General features: G+C 36.0%; 1 protein-coding gene and 1 pseudogene across 1 annotated transcript; one reads left to right on the forward strand and one right to left on the reverse strand.

Annotated features, from left to right (window-relative positions):
• Positions 1-4,702: 4,702 nt before the first annotated feature.
• LOC149002987 (uncharacterized) lies at positions 4,703-8,508 on the forward strand. Its single transcript, XM_089138494.1, has 3 exons — positions 4,703-4,963; positions 6,362-6,518; positions 8,113-8,508. Exons 1-3 carry the CDS (start codon positions 4,961-4,963, stop codon positions 8,157-8,159), a joined length of 207 nt encoding a protein of 68 aa, XP_088994620.1. The 5' UTR covers positions 4,703-4,960; the 3' UTR covers positions 8,160-8,508.
• A 1,147-nt stretch (positions 8,509-9,655) lies between these two features.
• Positions 9,656-14,486, reverse strand: LOC149002988 (putative CCR4-associated factor 1 homolog 11; annotated as a pseudogene).
• Between the last annotated feature and the right edge of the window lie 6,747 nt (positions 14,487-21,233).

Consider the following 21,233-nt stretch of genomic DNA (forward strand, 5'->3'; position numbering starts at 1 on the left):
CCCGGAGGGTTGCTTTCATTGATAAACACGTCATCTTGGCCCCTATCTCCTTGATTGTAGGCAAGCTATGTTCGGTGTACCTCGGTCTTGAGTTTTGCTTGTCTCAATAAAATACTCCTCTTACCAAAAAGAAAAATGAAACAACTTTATCTACATTTGATTCCATATTAAAAATCTCCATATCATCTTGAACATTTCATGCTAAGACAACAACTTTAGTGTTTTTTTTTAATAGAAACAACAACCTTAGTGTTATTTGCAAATTTGTCCAATCTTCTTAACCAAAAAAAAAAGTCCAATACCATGGTCTCATTTTCATTTTCATCCCTAGTCAGTGTGCATCAACTATAATACATTTCACTTAAAATTTATTCTCCATGAAGAGTTGGAGTTACAATGGCCTAAGATCAACATATCGAAAGTCTTTTAACAAAAACTGTTAAGATAAGATCGTGTAGGAATATAAGAATATTGTTTCTCTTGTTGTTGCATTTAAAACCAAAGCCAATCTTGAAAAGAAGAAAAAAAAAAAAGATTGTAAGTTGGAGCTTTAAAAACTAAAGATTCACCCTAATGACAAACATCCTTTCTCATATTAGCAGTTTTGGTCAATGTTGGAGTTATAATCATGTTAGAGGCTATTGTTTTGAGTGTTCTCAGACAGAAGAGTAGCTAAGTTCTTCAAACTACGAGAAGGAAGAAAAAATCCACGCAGAAATGAAGTATATTAACTAATTTTGATAACGGTGAGATTTGTTCTTCATGACCAAGCTGAGCAGGATTGCATCTTAAATATTGTATCCATGTCTACTCTTGAAAAGCTTGCATTAACATCATCTTACTAGAAAGTCCAGCTTTGAATGTTTGTTTTTTAGATGTTTTGTTTGATAGCAAGCATGGGAGATCTGGCATAGGGGCTTTTCTGACGCGACAACAATGGCCATTCTTTCTTTACACTCGTTATGCCTTTTATGGGTGGTGGAGTTCTCATGGCGAGGCCATTTGAGTACTTGGGCATTACAGGAGTTACATGCTCAATTTATCTTGAACATGGTTATTGCCACCAATAATGGGGTGTTGTTGGGGGGTTTTTGTGGGGGGTTTTGCTTTTTTTTTTTTTTTTTTTGTTCTTTCCTATGTTGTTGTTCTTAAATATAGATTTTACTACTATACATTTTTATATGTAAAAAGGGCGAGCAACATGCTTGCTGATACCCTCACCCGTAGGGTGTTTCTATTGACAAGCACATCATTTTGGCCCCTATCTCCTTAGTTGTAGGCTATGTTGGGTAATTGTCTCTGTAAATTGTTTTCTTACTAGACACCCCATCTTCATTACTCCCATATTAGAAATCTCCATATCATCATGAACATTCAACCTTAGAACAATCACCTTAGTGTCATTCACGAATTTGTTGAGTACCATGATCTCACCTTCATCATTGTAATGAGAATTTTTTATTCGCATGTCATCTTTCAACCTTAAACCAACCACCTTAGTGTTATTTGCAACTTTGTTGGCTCCCATGATGTCACCTTCATCATTGTAATCACATTCGAGAAATTGACTTCGTCTACTTGTCTACCTGTCTGCCAAAATGGTAATGCTCATTAATCCATGGAAGGAGAGAAAATTATTTATCACTATATTGGCATTTTGATCTCTCCAATATTCTTCTTCATCTAGTAAAAACTAGAAGATACACGCTCTATATTTTGAGTTAAAGGATCAAAAGGTGGCGATTTCTCTTCACCCATAGTCAATGGTGAATCCCTAGTTAATGTGCATCAATTACAATTCGTTACACTGAAGATCCGGTGTGGAGTTGCACTTAGTGTAACCTAAGATCAACGTATCGAAATAGTTTCTTAGCAAAAATTGTTATAGGGATATTACTTCTCCAAGTTCTGGCTTGAATGAAACCTTCATTGTAAGATTCACCTCATTTATCAATTGCGATCAACCAATTGGATATTTGCTTGTCTTAGGGCCTATTTGATTACATGAATCCAGAGATTTGAAATCTCTAGTTCATTAATGGGAGATTTATACCTGTTTGGGTTGTGTGAATCCCTTGATTCATGAAATCTAGAAATTCACCTTTTTACACTAAAAACGTGAATCTATAGATTTATGGGTATGAGGTGAAATCCAGAGATTTCATCCTTGCTATAAAAAACATTAAATATTTGAACTATGACTCCATAGATTAAGGCTAATCAGATAGTTTTTTATGAACAATAACTCCATAGATTTGAAATCAATAGATTTGAAATCTCTAGATTTTTTAACTTCAGACTCAAGTAACCAAATAGGGCCTTAATAAATTACTCCTCTTACCAAAAACGAAAAATGAAAAAACTCTATCTACATTTACTTCCATAATAAAAATCTCCATATCATCTTTGAACATTTTATGCTATGGCAACAATCTTAGTGTTTTGTTTTCTTTTTTTTTTTTTTTCCTTCAGAAACACCAACTTAATGTTATTTGCAAATTTGTCCAATACCATAATCTCCCCCACCCCAAAATAATAATAATAATAATAAAAAGTGGAAAAAAATGTTAAAAGTTTTTTGATCAAATAGTAATTTGATGTGTGACACTCATATTAAAGAACTGTGAAATTAAAATAAAAATTTTGTTATCTTTTTTTTTTTGGCCAAATAGACATTCATTGAAATGCCTCTAGATTAAATCTAGAGGGGATAACAGAAGGATTAACAATACACATAGGAGGCAAATCATTCCAAACTCTACTTAACTGAAAAGCCCTAGCCCCTTTGGCAAGAAAATCAGCATGATGATTTCTAGATCGATTCACAAAAACAAAACGGACAAAATCAAAGCAACCTGACAGCCTTTTAATTTCTTGAACCAGCCCACAACTAACCCGGCAAATACCGAGTTTGGCCATTTAAGGCCTTAATGGGTGGAAGGCAATCGAGTGAAAGATAACTGCGATATCCGCAAATCAAGAGTTGCAAAAACAGCATCCCTAATAGCTTCAAGCTCCATCACGATTCTGAAAACCAAAACAAAAAGATGCTTTGCCCAAATAAACGGCGCGCAGGGCTCCAATAATGCAACTTCTCCCCGCCATTTGAGAGAGTCGATCCCACGATGCATCCGTAAAAACTTTGAAGCTGGACCGACAGACTATCGCTTCATCCAAATCGCTTGCATAACCCGAAAATAGGGGCGCACCACAACCGACTCTTGGCGCACATTTTCCCGAAGCCACCGGAATTTCATTTAATAATCGACATCCAATTAATAGAACGGGTAAGAGAATGATTTTTCCCATGAAATAACATTTCATTTCGGTCATTCCATATCACCCAACATAAAATACCGCAAATAGTAAAAACAATATCACGTTGATTACATCCATGGAATTTGTAGTCCAAAAAATCTAACCAATCATGCATACTATTTCCCACAAATTCGATGTATCAACCACCGGGAAGCCCTCCAGCAAGCTTTTGCATGGTCACAATGAAATAAAACATGCATTACACTTTCAACCTGGGATGTGCATAACAAGCATATTGGCGCAAGCTACTATTCTTTCAAATAAAGCTGTTGGGTAGCTATTCCCTCATGTGCAGCTTTCCACATGAATGTTTTAATCTTGGGTAATGTTTTAATTTTCCAAATTCTACCCCAGTTTATTCTTGAAATTGAATAGTTGGAAAGACCCATATCGGGGTGGTATTTTGAATACAATGATATGCTGTTTTAACTTGAAATTCACCATTTTTTGAAAAACCCACACCCAATGGTCCTCTTTTTCCTGTGTCATAATTGGGATTGTTAATATAGCTTCTTTTCCTCTTGACTAAATAGTGAATCTAAAAGATTAATTTTCCAACTTCTTTGGACCAATCAATCAGCTCATTGACAAGTAATGGTCCGGTAAATGTGGAGTTTGCACGGGTAATGGGAATTCACGAGTGGAATCCAAGGATCACTATAAATCCTCGTTGATAAACCATTTCCAATGCTCCTTAGAAGTCCCCTTTTAAGACATCCCTTCCTGCTATGATGCTTCTCCAACCCCAAGAGGCTTTTTGAACGGGCTTCAAGGAAAGTAGAATCCTAAAGTATTTGGCCCTCATAGTTCTGCCCATAATGTATTTGGTTGGGTTAGTAATCTCCATCCCGTTGGCCAATAAAGCTTTATTGAAAGAATGGAGATCACGAAAGCCCATTCCTCCAGATTCTTTGACACGCAAGTTTCCCCTATAATCCAGTTTAGCCTGAATTTCCTTTTTTCCACCAAAAGTCCTAATTTGCCTAGATAATTTATTGCTCATGTCTTTTGGTAGGAGGAAATTTGACATTGTGTAAGTGGGAATAGCATTTGCCATTGCTTTAATGAAAATTGCTTTTCCCTTGAGAAAGTAATTTTTCCTTCCAGCCTTCTAGTTTTGATTTCAATCTCTCATATAGAAAAGAAAATACTTGGGATTTAGACTTCCCAATACTTGAGGGAAGTCCTAAGTATACTCCATGAGAGGTGACTTCCTTAATGTTGAGGAATTGAGCAATCTGACTCTTGTTATCTTGTTAACCTAACATCAACACCTGTTGATGTAACGTAAAGACTTGTTTTTTTCTCCCAAAAACTGAAAAGGTTAGATTAATGTAAAGACAAATGTGTGGCAAGAAGAAACAGTTGATTAAGTCAACGCCCCTGATGGTGAAGATAAAATCTGGTTTAGGTGATATATTTATAGATTTGTCCGAAACGCAAAAACTGCAATAAATCTCGAAATTCCGAAAACGTCGATTCTCCATTCGTCGTTTTCCATGTGGGTGTCTTTATATTTGAGTTGTTAGAATTGTAGTTGCAGAGGACAGAGCGAACTTCTCAATTCATCTTTCGACGCTTCTTTCCTCAGGTTCAAAACTTAGGGTTCACCTACTCCTGCTTCCTAACCCGAGACGAAGAAATGGTAAGAAACATTTCCTTGATTTCGATCCCATTAGTTGATCATCTCTGTATCTGTGGTCTTATGTATACCTCGGTGGATCTTGATTCTTGGGCTCCTTTTTTTTTTTTTTTTTGTTTTCATTCATCCCTTCTTGTTAATGGCATCATAGATTAGGGTTTTTGTTTTTGGGTTTTGTTGGTTTCTGTTATCATGTCTCGTTCCCTAGCCTCTTTGTGCCCTTTTTGGGGAGAACTGTTGAGATTGTTTCTCTTCCTGGGATGGAGAATATAGCTGGGATAAGAGGAATGTGTGTGCTTATATTTATGTTACTTTTACAATTGGGTGCTCATCTATCTTTTTCATCAAAATGCATCTGGAACTAATAATGTTTCTGATGTCCTGTTTATGGATTAGGAGGATGTATTATAATAGAACGAATACAAGGCGACGTGGGATTCCAGTTCTTCTCATATTTCATATTTTCATCTCGTCTTTTCATGAAACTGGGTTTCTAGTTGTTCTATATTCTTGTGTTGATTCAGTCCTTGCTCATTGAACCAATTGAAACTCACTATACGCCAATGATTTACATAAGGCGTCAGGATTTTCTATCTAGAAATTAACCCTTGGAGCTCATAGGCCAGTGTATCAAGAGATGAAAAAAATGAAGCATCAGCCTCTGTACATCTAGCCCAAGACGAGAACTGAAAAAGCAAGCACGGGAAGGTAGTTTGCACTTATAAATAGTTCTGATATATATTTTTTTAATTATCTAGGGAAGTTAGAATTCAGAAGACAACATTGGAAGTACCCGGTGCACTGCTGCAACTGTTACTTTTGAAGATGTCATGAAAACCTTGAGGTGCTTTTGAGGAATTTTTTTTAAGGGGTTTAGCTAATTTTAGGATACTGTCATATTTCGCTTCTCTGTTTTTGTCGTTTGGCAAACTTAGATGCTTTATGTGTTCGGAGAATTCTGTAGGCTTGTGAATCCATGGAGATATTCTTTTAGGCAAATGTCAATAGAATAGTGTCAAAGTACGTTATATGAGTTAACTTGGAAACTGTAAGAGAACGGATACAAGTAGTACAGAAGCTAAGGCATACACATAGGCTACCAGACACATAGATAGAGAGATTAAGAGGGATCAGTTTAAAGTTCAAACATATGTGTGATAGGTACCATCAGATGCACTATGGGCAGACAAAGAAAACTTTACCTCTGAAAAAATAGTGTATATGAGCTTGATTAACTATTATTTTGTCTTTGAAACTACTAAGCTCAGTGCATGTCCATTTGTTCAGCATTCAATATTATAGTTTCTTAATCTAGCCAATGTACTGCATTTGATCAACTGCCCTATCCTTGCTCATTGATGTCATAGTAATTTGTTCTCATGATGCATTGCTGTTTCACAGACTACCTCAAGGCGCCTTGCAGACAGAAAAATTGCAAAGTTTCAGAAGAATATCACTAAGAGGGGATCAGTTCCTGAAACCACAGTGAAGAAAGGGAGTGACTACCCTGTCGGGCCTATTTTACTTGGATTTTTTGTTTTTGTGGTCATTGGTTCATGTATGCTCTTTCCTCCCATTCCTTAATAATTTTTTTTTCAAATAATTTCTGTTGTGGATAAAATTACATGCCCTTGGTTTCATCGTTGCATGTTGCAAAACAAGATGGTGGGAATCAAATGGTTTGAGGTTGTAGGTTTCACATCAACATCACATTCCTAATTCCCTAATAGCAGTTGCTTATAAATGTCAATATATATTGAGTTGATGTTTGCTTGTAAACAGGTAGTGCTATTTCTTAACTAATCTTAGGCTGTGTTTGGTATACATTCAAAGACCAAGAATGAGTTCTGGATTGTAAAAAGATGCTGGTCAGTAGACATTTAACATTTCATCCTCAAATTTTTGGAATGTTGTTAACAATGCAGCCTATTCTGGAACATTTTTTCCCCCTCAAATTTCATGTGCTTATTCTGCAGTTTGAGTTTCCAACTCCACTCCCAAACTGAGAAAAGAGTAAAAGTAGATTTCTTTTTTTTGTCCCAAGGGGAAAAAAACTGTTGACATGAATTTGTTGAAGATATTCCCTTTTTCCCCCCTGAATTCCAAATGAACTCTGCTCTATCTGAGTAAAGAGGCAATCAGTTTTGTTAGTCGTGGAGCCTTCAATCTGTTGATTGAGGTATTGGGTCCTTTTTCCTTTGATGTTATTTATTTTTCTCAATTGCCTGGATCAGTAGAGAGATGATAGCTGATGGCAATGGCTTTGCTCGCCTCCAACTTACTGTCATTGACTTTTGTTCTTGGCAATTCAAAGGTGGGAAAGTTCTGCAACCTATCATCTCCCCAAAGCTTAACCCTCCTTCCTTAATTGATTTTCTGATTACCTTTCCAACGCCATAATTGTTGAGTTCATTCTGCATTTCATAAGAAATGGGATTTTTGGGGGTGTGAAATTTCCTTGAATGCTTTGGCGTTGAGACAGGTAAGTAGTACACTCCTGGCTGTGATGACTCACGAAATGTTTTTCTTTTAAATTTGGGTAGAACCGACTGAATTTGCTAGGATTCCTCTAAAAATTACTGTTTTCCCCATTCATTTTGATGCGGTGAACAACCGGGGCAAGCGCAGTGGGAAGCCAGCAGCGCAAAGGGATACCCCACCGCACACCAAAGCCCAGAGGAAACCACGCGCAGAGAGAGGAAATCCAAGTTTTTGCCAGCCGCGTGGCCCAGTGTGTGCCAAAGAGAAAGGAGGGGGGGGGGGGGGGTCCCTCCCTTCGCAAGTGCTCCCAATAATGTTCTTACTTTAGCTAAAAAATGTTTCCTACATTTCGAGAATGGGAATGCATGCCAAACATAGCCCTGGTGTTACAGGTATCAGTGGCTCGCTCTATCTTATATTGTTCTTGTGCTAATTTTTAAGCATAGTTACCTGCTGTTTCCAGATTGCATTTGTTGCCATCCTGAACTTATTCCTATTTGTTCATTGTATTCTTTGAGAACTTTTTAGAGCTAACAGTTTCAGGGAACTGTTTCAAGAACCTTAATCTTGCATTAGAAAATACGTGTTACGTTATGTTATAACTTGATGCTCAACAATCTTGTTGTACTGTCCAAGCTTTGTTTCACATTGTGTGTTTTCTTGGTTGACAGCCCTGTTTCAGATTATCAGGACTGCCACAAGTGGTGGGATGGCCTGAGACAACAAAAGGCGGAGGAAGTTTCACTGAACATGGACATATCATGTATGGGTTAGTAAACACTAACTTAGAAGAGTTAGTGTTTTAGGATGAGAAAGTTGAGAGACTAGCAGGTTGTGGTTTCTACTTTATGGTTAGATAAAAATAAAATGTTGTTCGCTCAGTCTAAATGTTTTTCCCTTCTGTGGACTTGAAGGAGTTCATTGTAAATTTGTAGTAGTGAATGGTGATGGATTGCAACTTCTGGTCCATTTGTACTACTGCATTATAGATTACTTACCTGGAAAGAAAAATATATTATTGCATTACAGAATTTGATTGCTTCACCCTTCTGGCTAGGTTTGGAATTCAAGAAAAGGTAAGAAATATAAAAGAAAAAAAAAATTCGCAGAAAAGGTGAGAAAGACGGGATTTGATTGCGGCTTAAATGCGCAGCCCGGTGGTCGGTCGAGCTCAGGTTCGTCCATCTCGGTGTCGAGACAGACGGTCGAGAACGAACAGTCGAGATCGAAACGAGCACAAAGCAAGCATGCAAGTCACACTAGAGAAAGACACAAAGCATCATTATTTTGTTTTATTCCCACAAATTGTTTACCACTTGATTTTTCTTTTCTTGGCATCCAACCAATTCCAAGGGATGGCTCCTGTGTGTGGTTGATGTCCCCACAAGGGAAGTGCACTCTTTGATACTCGAAAATGGACCCATAAATCTGAAAGAGATAAAATTAGAAAAAGAAATGAAAATATTTTTTACATTTATTGGGTTTTTTTTATTGGTATTTAGATTTAGATATAATACTTTTGAGAACTGGACTCTCCCCTGAGTGAATGTTTTCTAGGGTCTGAATTGCGTTTTTTCACACTTTTTCACTACACATTAGGTAAAGAGTTACTTTTAATTATTTTTATATCAAACTTTGAAGGGGTCTCGTTCTAATTTGTGGCGGAAAGGTTTGAGGATCATAAATCTTTACCCATCAATGTAGAGGATATGGATTCATGTGATCAAGGCATAAAGAATTAGGGTGGGAAAATCATGAGTTAAGATCTTTTGCTTGTAAGATAAAGAACTGTGTTCTTTTCATATTTCATCACATGTTTAGGAGGGTGAGTACTTTAAAGCACTGACAAGGTCCATCATAAGTGAAGGTCTCTTCCTAAACTTATGGTGAATGGTGTGAGAGAAACACAATTCTCTATTCTCGTAGGTATAACATCCCGACTCACGAAGACTCTTAGAATGTAATGCTTTTGCCTAACAGTTTTCTTAGCTCAGCCTAAGCCTAGGTGAAGACTCCTATTGACCCTGATCTATCCGGGCTGGGCTGTGCTTGGCCAAGTTGGCACTGATTTTTTGATCATGATTTTTCTTGGTTGGGCTGAACCTGATTTTTGCACTAATTTGATCCTAGAATTTATTGTAAACACTTTCTTCGTTGATGTGTTTGTACCAAAATCCAATTCAAAATTACTAATAACAGCAAACCCATATATGTTCAGTTCAGATGAAACATATTCTTCATGGCTGAGAACACACCACTTGTTACCAGACTATCAGAAAACCTGCTTGATGATGCTCTCCAACTCGTTTTACCTGAAGAATCTTTGCCATTCGTTCTATACCAGCTCTCCACTGTAAAATCCATGGAAGAATTTAGCATGAATTTCAAATCATAAAGCCTAGGGAAGGTTACCCAACAATAAACATGAATTCTTGGAGTAATTCAGGCAATGGGTTTACCATAAGTCAAGACCTTGAGAAGTTAAGCAATGTCATAGGAGCCATGGAAAGTAAACCATTTAATCCTGGCAGCTTGAGACTTAATGATACTCATGAGCCTTCCAGAAAATGCTTTCATCTCAATGCCTTCCCTTTTGTTTCTCTCAAAATCTATTCCATTTCTATGGAGTAAATCAATGGATCCAACTGCATGATGGTCTAGCTCAGGATCAAAATCAGAAAAATTGAACGGCCATACACCACCAGATGGAGGAAGATTACCGTAGAAACCCTGGAAACTCAGAATCCATGGATATGCATGGATAATCAAGGATTATGCTTTGAATATAAACCATCTCTTGTTCAAAATTTGAGTGCCAAACCTATTGTATCATTTGATTCAATTCCATGAATATTGCTTGGTCAATGAAAAGAAAGAAATGATCGCAATTGGAATTCAACTAAAACAGGTTACTACCGATGTCCTCCACGCAGTTAGAATCGAGAAAATAAACAACAAAATCAGAGTTTTTTTTTTTGGTAAACACAACAAAATCAGAGTTAGGAGTTGAATTAGAAACTCCTGAGTGTGACTTCAGTTTTGGGCGAATTTAACTGTTAGTTTTATTAAAAAAAAAAAATCTTAATTCCCAGAAATACTCTAGAATAAATTCTTAGGATAGAAAACAGTGGTGGAATGATTCTTAGAATAGTGATTCAGAATCATCTAATACGTATTAGAAAATAAATAAACCCACAATAAAATTCCCAAGTTCTTATTAAACCTAATACAAAAATTAAAAAATATTTTAAATAACTAAAAATAAATGCAGAAAGAATCCATATTAACATAAAATGAAACAATATACACATATATATTATTACCTTAACCACAAAAATTAGAGACAAAATTTTGTTTAGCTATAATAATAATAATAATAATAATAATAATAATAAATAAATAAAATAAAATAAAATAAAATAACATAAAAGAAGAAAAGAAAAGTGTATCAAGCAGTACAAATACTAATCTTCAGCCCGCACTTGGCCCTAATTCAAGTTTAGAATATTTTGGCTTAACTTACCTTCATAGCCAAATTCTGAAGCCTAGACTCTATTCAGGAGCCTAGGCCTTATTCAAGCTCAAGACGAGACAAAACAAGTTGGGGCCGCCTTGGCAAAAAGTTACATCTCGAGTTGTACTTCTCAATGTGAGATAGCATTGAATTGAATCCAAAGAGATACTTCCACTCGAAACTTGCATGTGAAATCTTTTGTCTATTTTCTAGTAAAGTTGTGAAGTCTCTATGGTTTATAGTTTCTTTTCTTTAAATGTTTTATATGGTTATTAGCACTCTTTTTTTCTATTCCTTTTCTTTTGTAGCTTATCCAAGGTTCATGGTTCAATCTCATTTGTTTTTTAGAACTGAGGTTCATCCAAGCTAATTTACGCACACCTTGACTATTCTTCAGGAGGATAACTATTATATGTAATTTAAATATAAGGCAGGGCTTCACCCTTAGCCCCGAGGGGATACAAACTCTGACTTCCTAAGTGGAAGCGTTGATCTTTTCCCCCTCTTTAGTGGATTCTTTCTTTCTTTATTATTATTATTATCATTATAACTGCTAGATAAAACTAAAACTTCTCATAGAGGGCTTGGTTTACGTATTTGGATCACCCCCCTAACAGGAAGCACTTCGTGAAAAATGCTCCCATTACACCTTTTAACCACAAAAGCAGGTAGAGTCTACAAAAGAAAAAAAAATTAAGAGGGGTGAGACCCACAATGATATCTTGTGGCCCCCCCAATATTCGTGGTCGACAAGCGTCCAGTGAGCAGAAAGTGCTCTCCCCCAAAGTCGCTGATCCAGACCTTTGGTTTGTCACATCTTTTGAAGTGATTTCTCAAGTAATAAACTGGACCCAATTTACATGTGTGTTTTAAGATTATTTTTTGGTCATTTGTTGTTGAATTTACAAAGCACAAATTTCACTTGAATCTCTTGTAGAAGATTTGGTTTTATGATAAAATTTCTACTAGTGTGCTTCTTGAAAAATACATAAGATTCTACGACAGATGTTTGTCTACAAAATATTTTTCCTTTAGATGTTAAGAATATTATGTTAATGACTTCTGATCAACATTATTGCATCTTAATCCTAAATGAAGTCTATCCATTGACCAAGTAACTTCATCATTTATTGGATAAAATATAATTCTATATATTTTTTTATTATAAATAAATTTGATTTCATATATATGTTATTGGAGATAAAGTTGCATAAGAAAATTATCCAATGAAGCCTTAGATACGAATTTGCCACTTTTTTACATCTACTATAAGTAATTTATATTTTATAAGAAAAATATTAGTTCCAATCAACATTACTGCATTTAAGATACTCTATCATCAGCTGTCAATAACACTTGGGATTTTATTTGCTTAAAATTCAAAAGAAAAACGGAAACCAAAACTTGCATCATAAATTCGAAACTGCTTTACTAAATCTTTATTTCAGTGTAAGAATAAGGGTGTCAATTGCGTACCAAAATTGTTTAACCGTACTAAACCATAACATCTAGAATTGCACCGTTCAAAATTTGGTATGGTACGTATAGGTTTTTGGTACCGCCGGTATGTATCTAAACCATACCGAATTGGTTTTGTACTAAATTAAGGAATATAAATGTAATTTTACAATTAAAACACTTTACCTTTACCCTACCCCTAATTCCCGTTTTAGTCTTTCATTTAGTCCTTTGCTCTGAAAATTTATCAGGACAAGGAATGGACCATCAATTTCCTTGTAGATGTGTGCCATGTGTCCCAACATTACATTAGATGGTTGAAATCTATTTATCAATCACATCAGTCACATGGCACCCATCTGTAAGGAAATGGGCCTGATATTGGTCCCCTTCGCTCATCTTCTTAGATTTACTTGCTTTGTCTCTATTAATATCAGATTCTATTTATTGTTTGATCGCAATTTCATTACGACTTAATGAACTAATAATAAAAGTGGCATGGGTTTGTTCGTACAAAAATTGTATTGCACTAGATACCGTGTTTAAAACGTTTTTCTACACCCATTTAATACTAAAATCATGTCGTATCCTGTAAATTCGGTACTGTACGGTTTTAGTTTTTTGTATTCAAAGTTGGTACCGTACCGAATTATCAAACCGTAACGATTGACACCCTTATGTAAGAGTCTAAATCCAGATGACTACAGTTGGTACCCATCATAAAACATGATGTAGATCGAAATCAAAATTTAACCTTTCACACTAATTAAAAAAGAGTTGAAATCTTCTATCCATCAGGTAGAGGTTTTTAGGGGAGTATCTACCTCTGAGTTCTAACAAGAAAAAACACATCTACCAATCGGGGTACATAAATGATCTCGAATCTCAAAATCTGGTTGTGTTTTTCATTTTTTGGTTATCTGCAGTCTAACCCTACGACGGACTTGAAACATTTTTCGCTTAATAAAATTGGTCTTTCATCACAACGTGTTCGCTTCTTAGCCCTAACTAGCAAGGTTTAAAGTAGCTTATAATACGATACAATATTAGTCTTTACGTATCCATCTTGGATACAACCGATATGATATATACTATATCTCCCTATTAGATTGCACTAAAATTCATTAGCCAGAAGTATACAATAATACTCAGTTTGAGTAGATATGTGTCTTAAAATCACTACCAGATCAATATGCGATAGTGAAACTTTAAACCTTGCTAACTAGGAAAAAAAATATTAATTATTTGCTTGTGAATTTTGGGATATGGGAAGAAACCATGGAGGAGTGAAGCTATCAGGAAGAAAAAAGAAGGTGGTGAGAAGACGTGCACTACTCATGCATCGATCATAGCCTGCTCTATATGCACAGCATAAGCAAATAAACAATGCTGTACAGTACATGCTTTTATTCCAGTTTCAGCTTCTATAGATGTTCATGTATAGCTTTAGATCCTTAGAAATCGCCAAAGAATGGAAGCTTTTGATTCCTCCCTTTTGCCATAAAGTGGAAAACAGACATCACACATTCACCGCTTTGCAGAGGAACATAAGAGAAGAACTAGACATCGAAGAAGAAGAAGAAGAAGAAGAAGAAGAAGGAGAAGGAGAAGGAGAAGGAGAAGTACTTTCATCTTCAACGGCACTTCTCAAAACCAACCTTTCATAGTAATCAATGGAGAAAAGGGAAAGAGAAAGCTGAACCTCATCCCTTGTCCACACCCTGTTGTTCCTGACTTTGTCCACAGCAGACTCACGGCCACCACTGTCACCCGCCGCCGCCCAGACGATGGAGGAGCGGCCGGAGGCAGACGACGTAGAGACGGCGAAAACCCACCTAAAGCCACCACCACGGACCTCACATCGTAAGGTGGAGGAGACACATAGCGAAAGCAGACGTTCTCCCACAGCCAATCATGACAAATAAATGAATGCCAAAGCCGGCAAACACACGCAGCCACCCCAAGAGACCGCCCGTCCATTCGCTTCAGGATCTCCAACAATACATCTCGATGGTCATTTACACAAAACTTCACCTCCTTCACCTGGGTTTTCCTTTCTCTTTCTTCTGCCATTACTTGAATGTATTCCTTACCCCGAGCTTTATAAGATAAGAGAATAAATAAACCAATGTGTTTGTAAAACGTCTGTGAAAAAGAGTACTGCTTGTGGGGTTGTGGTTTTGGGATTTGACTTGTGCTATAGAGAGGAGAGAGAGAGGGAATCCAAACTCAAAAGGTGTTGTGGGTATCGAGAGAAGAGGAGAAGATCCAAAGAAAAGGATCCAAGGGTGAGACCTGGAACCAATACGAGCTATTCTATGTATCTCTTTCTATCTTACTTTCTCTTCTTGTCTCGAGTTAAGCAGATTAAATTTACTGTTTGTTGTTTCTGGAATTGTTATTCTCTTCTTCTATATCTTCTTCATTGTCATTATGACGATAAGGAAAGATCTGTAGAGATTGAGCGGATTTCCTTATTAGATTGGAACAACTCACCATGCAATGGGGCCTCTCCATTTACATCTGATGTGCTGGTTGCCAAACGAATTTCTTTTCTCATCAATTTCTTTTTGTTGGTGAGTTGATTTTCAACATTAAAGACAAATGTGTAAGAGATTCTTCTTTTGGATGTGATTTTTTTTCTTGCATTTTAACATGGAAAAATTACAGCCTAAGAACAATGTAAAAGTAAAACTCATCCATACATTTAGGGAGGAGAGCAAAAGAAGCCTTCTTGAGTTAATTAAAATTTATGGAAATAATAAAAAAATTATAACAAGAGGAGTTTGGAAATTTTTTACTAAAATGAAGTGAATTCTTTATGTATAATAAGATCAATATCAACCCATGAGAATAATCGGATCAAAGCTCTGTTAATGGTTCATAAGTATAATAGACAGCCATAAGGTTAAGTGAACAACCTAAAACCTGAATCTCTATTGATAATGACCAATCAATGTTTGCATGTTTTAATTTTTAATTTTTAATTTTTTTTAATATTTGACTATTTATCATTTTGACCTTTGCAACTACAACTCACATGTACAAATGTAAATGTAAGCATGGTTTGGGAAGAATAAGGAAAAAAAACAATGAATCATGTGATCAGATCAATTATTTATTTGCAGATGAACTTCTGAACTCTATAGAAAGTGGGTAATTATTTAATGCTTGTGTCATGTGTAGTAATAATAGGACAAATTGAACCATCTAATCTTGTAATATTTTCAATTGAAGCTCCTAAATTACTTACAGCTTTATACCAAAAAACTTTATTTTTTCATTTGGTCGAATCCAAGGTATCAAATCCTTTTTTAAGTAATTAAAATGTTAGAGTCAACAGATATGCACCTGAACTTAGGGAGGTTACCAAAAAAGAGTAACCCTAAGGACGAGCATATTAGGTATATGGAGACTTTAATTTCAAGGAGAATCAAACTCTTGATCTCTTATAACGTTTGTTTCTTCCTATCTACATAGATATTGACCAATGTATTTTTTTCTTTTGTTTTCAGCTTAAAACATGATGTTTACGATAAAACTTTTCTTGTAATTGTAGGAATCTCATTAGGAGAACTAATCAATGGCGCATTGTGTTTTTGCATTGTACATAAAGACTGATGCATTTCGTTTCATGGGGGGAAGATCTAGATACCATACAAGGAGTAGCTTTCGGTATTAAATGTAACATTGTATCAAGGACTTCAACAAGCTTCAGCTTTGAGATTGAAGATAAAACTCATCATCTCAGATTTTGTGAACATGGCTGGTTTACCTAGCATCTTTACTACTATCAATCTGTAAAATTATGTTTGCCATTGGCTACTGGAGACTTTATAATCTTTTGTACTAATGATGTGCTTATAAACTATCTTAACAATCTAGTACTCTTAGTAATACAATATAGAAGGAAACAACCATTTGTATTCCAAAAGGATCTGTGATATAGATTCAAGCTTTTAAATCTTGAACTTTTTTCTTTTGTGTCTCAAAAAAAAATCAAAATCAATATCAAACTTTAATTGAAACTCATCATATATATGAGTGGAGCATGATCCCAACATTAAAATGTGGTAGTAAAGTGGGATTTGGTCTGGGGACCCATTGGCTTGTCTCCTTATTCACTTGAGACAGCAAAATCTTACTTCTCCAATGAAATGACTTCATTTGGATCAAAAGAAGGGATCAAAGTTGGCACCAACCATGAAATCAATCAGTCTTAATCAAAATCAGTATGAGTTTATTGGATCAGGTGTTTTAGATTGGGATTAGGGTATAAATTTGGCTTAGATGTCTCAAAGTCACTCTAACCTGCCCTACCCTCAAACATTGCTTGCCCAAAGCATTTTGGCTCTGTGGGCAATTCTAGGTCGAAATATTTTGGTCTCAAATGGAGGTCAAGCATATCAATGTTGAGTGTTTAACCTAACCTAACCACCCTATTCTGTCTTGGTTGATCCTAATACTGACCCTCAATTGAACCCTAATCCCTACCATGCACGATTGTTTGATGTTTTTAGGTCAGAGTCAAGGTCCAACCCTAGAGAGTGAGCAGGTAAGAGAGGATAATGTCACGCTCAAGGTTGTTAGACCTGTCAAGGTTTAAGGGTTAGGGCCAAGGCTAAGTTAGGATATTCAGGATTAGAGCGACAGTAAGAGTTAACCCTATTAAGGTCGTAATTGGGACTTTATGATGCGAAATACATATTAGATAATATTGAAATCAATGATCACCAAAATGATCTAAAAATTTTCTAATACAAACTAATGTTACCCAATAAGAAATTAATAAGATTTATCAAAAATAAAATAAAATAATAAGAAATCAATAATAGTCCAAAATTCATATATATTTCAAATATACTTACATGATTAATCAACCCTAAAGTGATGTAAATAGCAAACTGATAACAAAAATGAGAAATCCAAGTTAAACCCAAATCTAAGCACCCTTATTGGATCATATTTTATTTATTTGTTTTTCTAAATCCACTAGGATTGACCCAGGAGAGAGGAAGGGCATCCACTGCAGAGCTGCAGAAATAGAAAGGACATCAGGATTTGGTTGTTTTGTCTGTGTGGATTTGTTTGTTGGAAGCACTAGACATGCACTGTTTAGGATTCTTATGCGCAAGAATTTGATAATAGGAAGAAAACAAAGACAACCTTGACAATGGCAATTGTATAATCACATTCATCTGTTCACATCACCAGAACCTTTTTCTGATCGTTTACATTGATCCATTCACCACCCCCACCACAACCAGTCTCTGTACTTTGTAGTTTCTCCTTGTTACCTTACTTGTTGCTGTTTTACATATGTACTACTTGACCTGTGCCTCACCACATAAAAGTAAATGGTAAGCATCCATCAGTTATAGACCGTATACGTTGAGCCAATCAATGCATCCGTGACCTTATCTTTCTGCACACAGCAAGATAATATTTCCAAATAATTGAAATTCCCAGAGAGAAAAGCTGATCTGTGTGACCTATGTGGACCATGAAGAACTGAAAAGAAAAGGCAGTTCAGTAACCTGCATTAGGTTCTGATTCTCATGAACTTAATTCAATGATCAGAAAGTTAATCAGGGTCTGATTCCGATGTAAGTAACTTCTAATCAAATTATCAGGAATGCTTTCCCTGATAAAATAAAGAAGCTCTTAAATTATGTGTTAAACAGTTCTCCAGTAGGGTTTCTGGAGATATTCTGGATTTTGATTAATCTAATGGTGCAGACTAGAAAGTGATTTCTCTTTTCTCACTTTCATTATTTCTAATGAGACAAAGTTTCAACTTTTGATTATCTGATTATGGTGAAGATTTCCATTTCTTTGTTGATGCCTTCTCTTCTTGCAACTTCGATCTATGTATCCTTTGTAACCACAGCTTTCCTTCAATGTCAGAATTATGAACAGCATCAAACTATTGACTCCAGTTCAATGTCTTTGGTGGAGGAGTAAAAGCTGCCTGAGATTTAAGGATCAGGAGAGGTGTTGGTTAAAGTAGCATGCAATTTAATAAAGTAAAGGGGAAAAAAAATAAAAAATCAGAGGGCCTTATTAGGCACAAAACAGGTCACCCGCTTGATTCTGCAGTCATCATTAGGGGTGTAAATAGATAACCGAAATCCGCTTTCAAATTCGCATCCGTATCTGTTTAGGGGTATCCGAATCCGGCCGATTATTAATAGAATGCGGATATGGTATACTCCTTTCTTACTGTTATTATCCGTCCGATAAAATTATCCGATTAAGTTACTTATTTAGATTTATTATTCTTATTTTTATAAATTTTACTTATGATATGTGACTATTTTTCTAGATTTTCTACTAAAATAGCTACCAAAGTTGTTAAATTCTTAAATTTCAAATATAGCCTTCACAAATAAAAAGGTAAAGATGTAAACAGGTAGTCGAAAACTTGTATTCAATCTATATTCATGCCCATTTAGAATAATCTACTTAAGAAAATAACTATCCGATTATCATCCGAATCTGACAAGATATTATCCGAATCTGTCAGAATATAATAGGATGCGGATATGGATATACCACTTCCGAATTCGGTCCGTTTACACCCCTAGTCATCATCCTTGACGGTTCTACTTTAGGGAGCTTACACTTTGTAGGTGGCAAGTAGCATTTCTTGGCAACTTTCACTCTATTCTATGAAATCCTTCCTCCAAAAATTCTAAAGTTGATGGAATGAACTAAGTCAAGCCCTTTGATCTATTACATTCTATGTTTTTCCAGTCTAGTGCCTATACACTAAAGTGGACCATGTTAGACACACAATACTTATAAGTTGTGTGGATCATGAGCCCAAACATTGATGTATCCAACATTATCATCTCGTTTCATGCATGATACGAAATAATATTTTCTTTTTTGAATCAATAGTTTTAAACTAGGGGGTGGGGAACAAACAAGGAGAATTGAACCAGGTGACTGTTCACTAAGAGGTGTTTGTCATTACTGATTGAGCAACTTTTCAAATGGTACATGATATGAATGTCATGTAGGAATAAAACCCATAAAGATTCAAAATAAAACTGAAATTGCAAGCAAAAAATCTAAGTATACAAAAACATTTACATGATTCAACAAGATTATGAGCATTCCTAAGTCTACCGCCATTGATACCTTCATCTCCAATGAGTCTTGGTCCCCCCTCCGGACCCCACCCCAATCTCATACACGTCTGGAATGCTCTCCCTCCCATCCTTAGCAAGTCACGAGATACCACCATTTGGACCACTTCTCCCACTAAATCCTTCACCACATCTTCTGCTTGGAATCTTCTTCGATCCCCTAACCCTCCTATCCCCTGGTCCCATTTGGTCTAGTTCAAAGTTCACATTCCCCGGCATTCCCTCACCTTTTGGAGAGCTCTCCACCATGCTCTTCCAACCCAATCCTTCCTCACTAACCACCACATCCATGCCAACCCTAACTGTTCCCTTTGCTGGAATGGTTCAGAGGACACTAACCACCTTTTTTTCTCTTGCCCCTTTTCCCAGCCCTTCTGGGATAGAGTCCTAGCCTCCATTTGGCCCCATTCGAGACGCTCACATTGATTAATTGTTCGTGATTAGACTTGGATCTTAAGGAACTTTGCAGGTCACTCCATCTACAATCATCTAGGCAAGCTAGTTTTTTGTGCCGCCATCCATCACATTTGGTGGGAACATAACCTTAGAAGATGGACTTCCAAATCTCGTTCTATAGACTCGATTTGGAGAGCCATCTATTTTGATGTTTCTTCTAGATTGTTTTCTCTCCCCATATCCCCCTATTATTGAAGACCCCAAAAATAGGTTAATTGTTAGTTTATGGGATCTCAATTCCTCTTTTATTTCCCTCTCTTGAGCTTTATGCTCCCCCTTCCCCTGGTTCGATTCCTTTATATGCTTCTCCTTTTGTGTTGCTCATTGCATTAATTTAATTATTTATTCATAAAAATAAAAATAAAAAGATTATGAGCATTCAAAATGAGATGTGTAGGCAGCATTACTCGTGGAAAAGGGGTTATAATTATTTTTCCCTCACACTTCTCTTCAATTGCGAAGGTGAAACCTTTCTTGCTTCAAAGTTATAGTGAACTCTTACAAAAAATTCTATTGAAATACCCGTGTAGCTCTATAGCCAATTCTTAGGGCTATTGCCCAAGCTTTCGTGCATCTGTCAATTGGATTTTTTTTCTTCCTTTTTTACAACTAGTAGGTTTTTATAATGACGAATGGAGATAATTATATGTATTACAGAGAGACTCAAACCCATAACCTCTTTAATTAAAAGGTGTCAAAAGTACCAACTGAGCTCTCTTCGATGCCAAATTGAAAACCTATGTTCTTCTTGTTAGCTACAAGCAAGCTAGGGCCATCAAAAATCAAACTAGTCCAATTAACTAACTGGATAGAAATTGAACCATAGAAGATCCAAAAGGTCTGGGAAAAAAATTCTGAAATTCTTTTCTTAATATTCTATTTTATATAAAAATAAAAAATAAAAACTGAGTCCACCAAAAGCAAAATCCAATACTTTCGGTTCAGTCAATTTACTCTCACTCATCTTCAAAAATATAATAATAATAAAAATCAGTCCATTTTATACAAATTTGGATCTCTTATCCATCAGGATAGATGTCCAAGCTTTTTTTTTTTTTTTTTTTTTCTGTCAACCCCGGTTTTCAAGGCTTTGCCCTGACTAATCAGGTTTTCGACTCGGGTTGCACACCTGGCTATGGTGGATGAGTCTCTCAACAGGATTTTTGCATCCACAAGGTTTCGATACCGGAACCTTGCTTAAGCGGACCAA

This window comes from Hakea prostrata, chromosome 10, assembly GCF_041222555.1.
Source record: "Hakea prostrata isolate BN-2017 chromosome 10, UWA_Hpros_2, whole genome shotgun sequence".
Lineage (NCBI taxonomy): Eukaryota > Viridiplantae > Streptophyta > Magnoliopsida > Proteales > Proteaceae > Hakea > Hakea prostrata.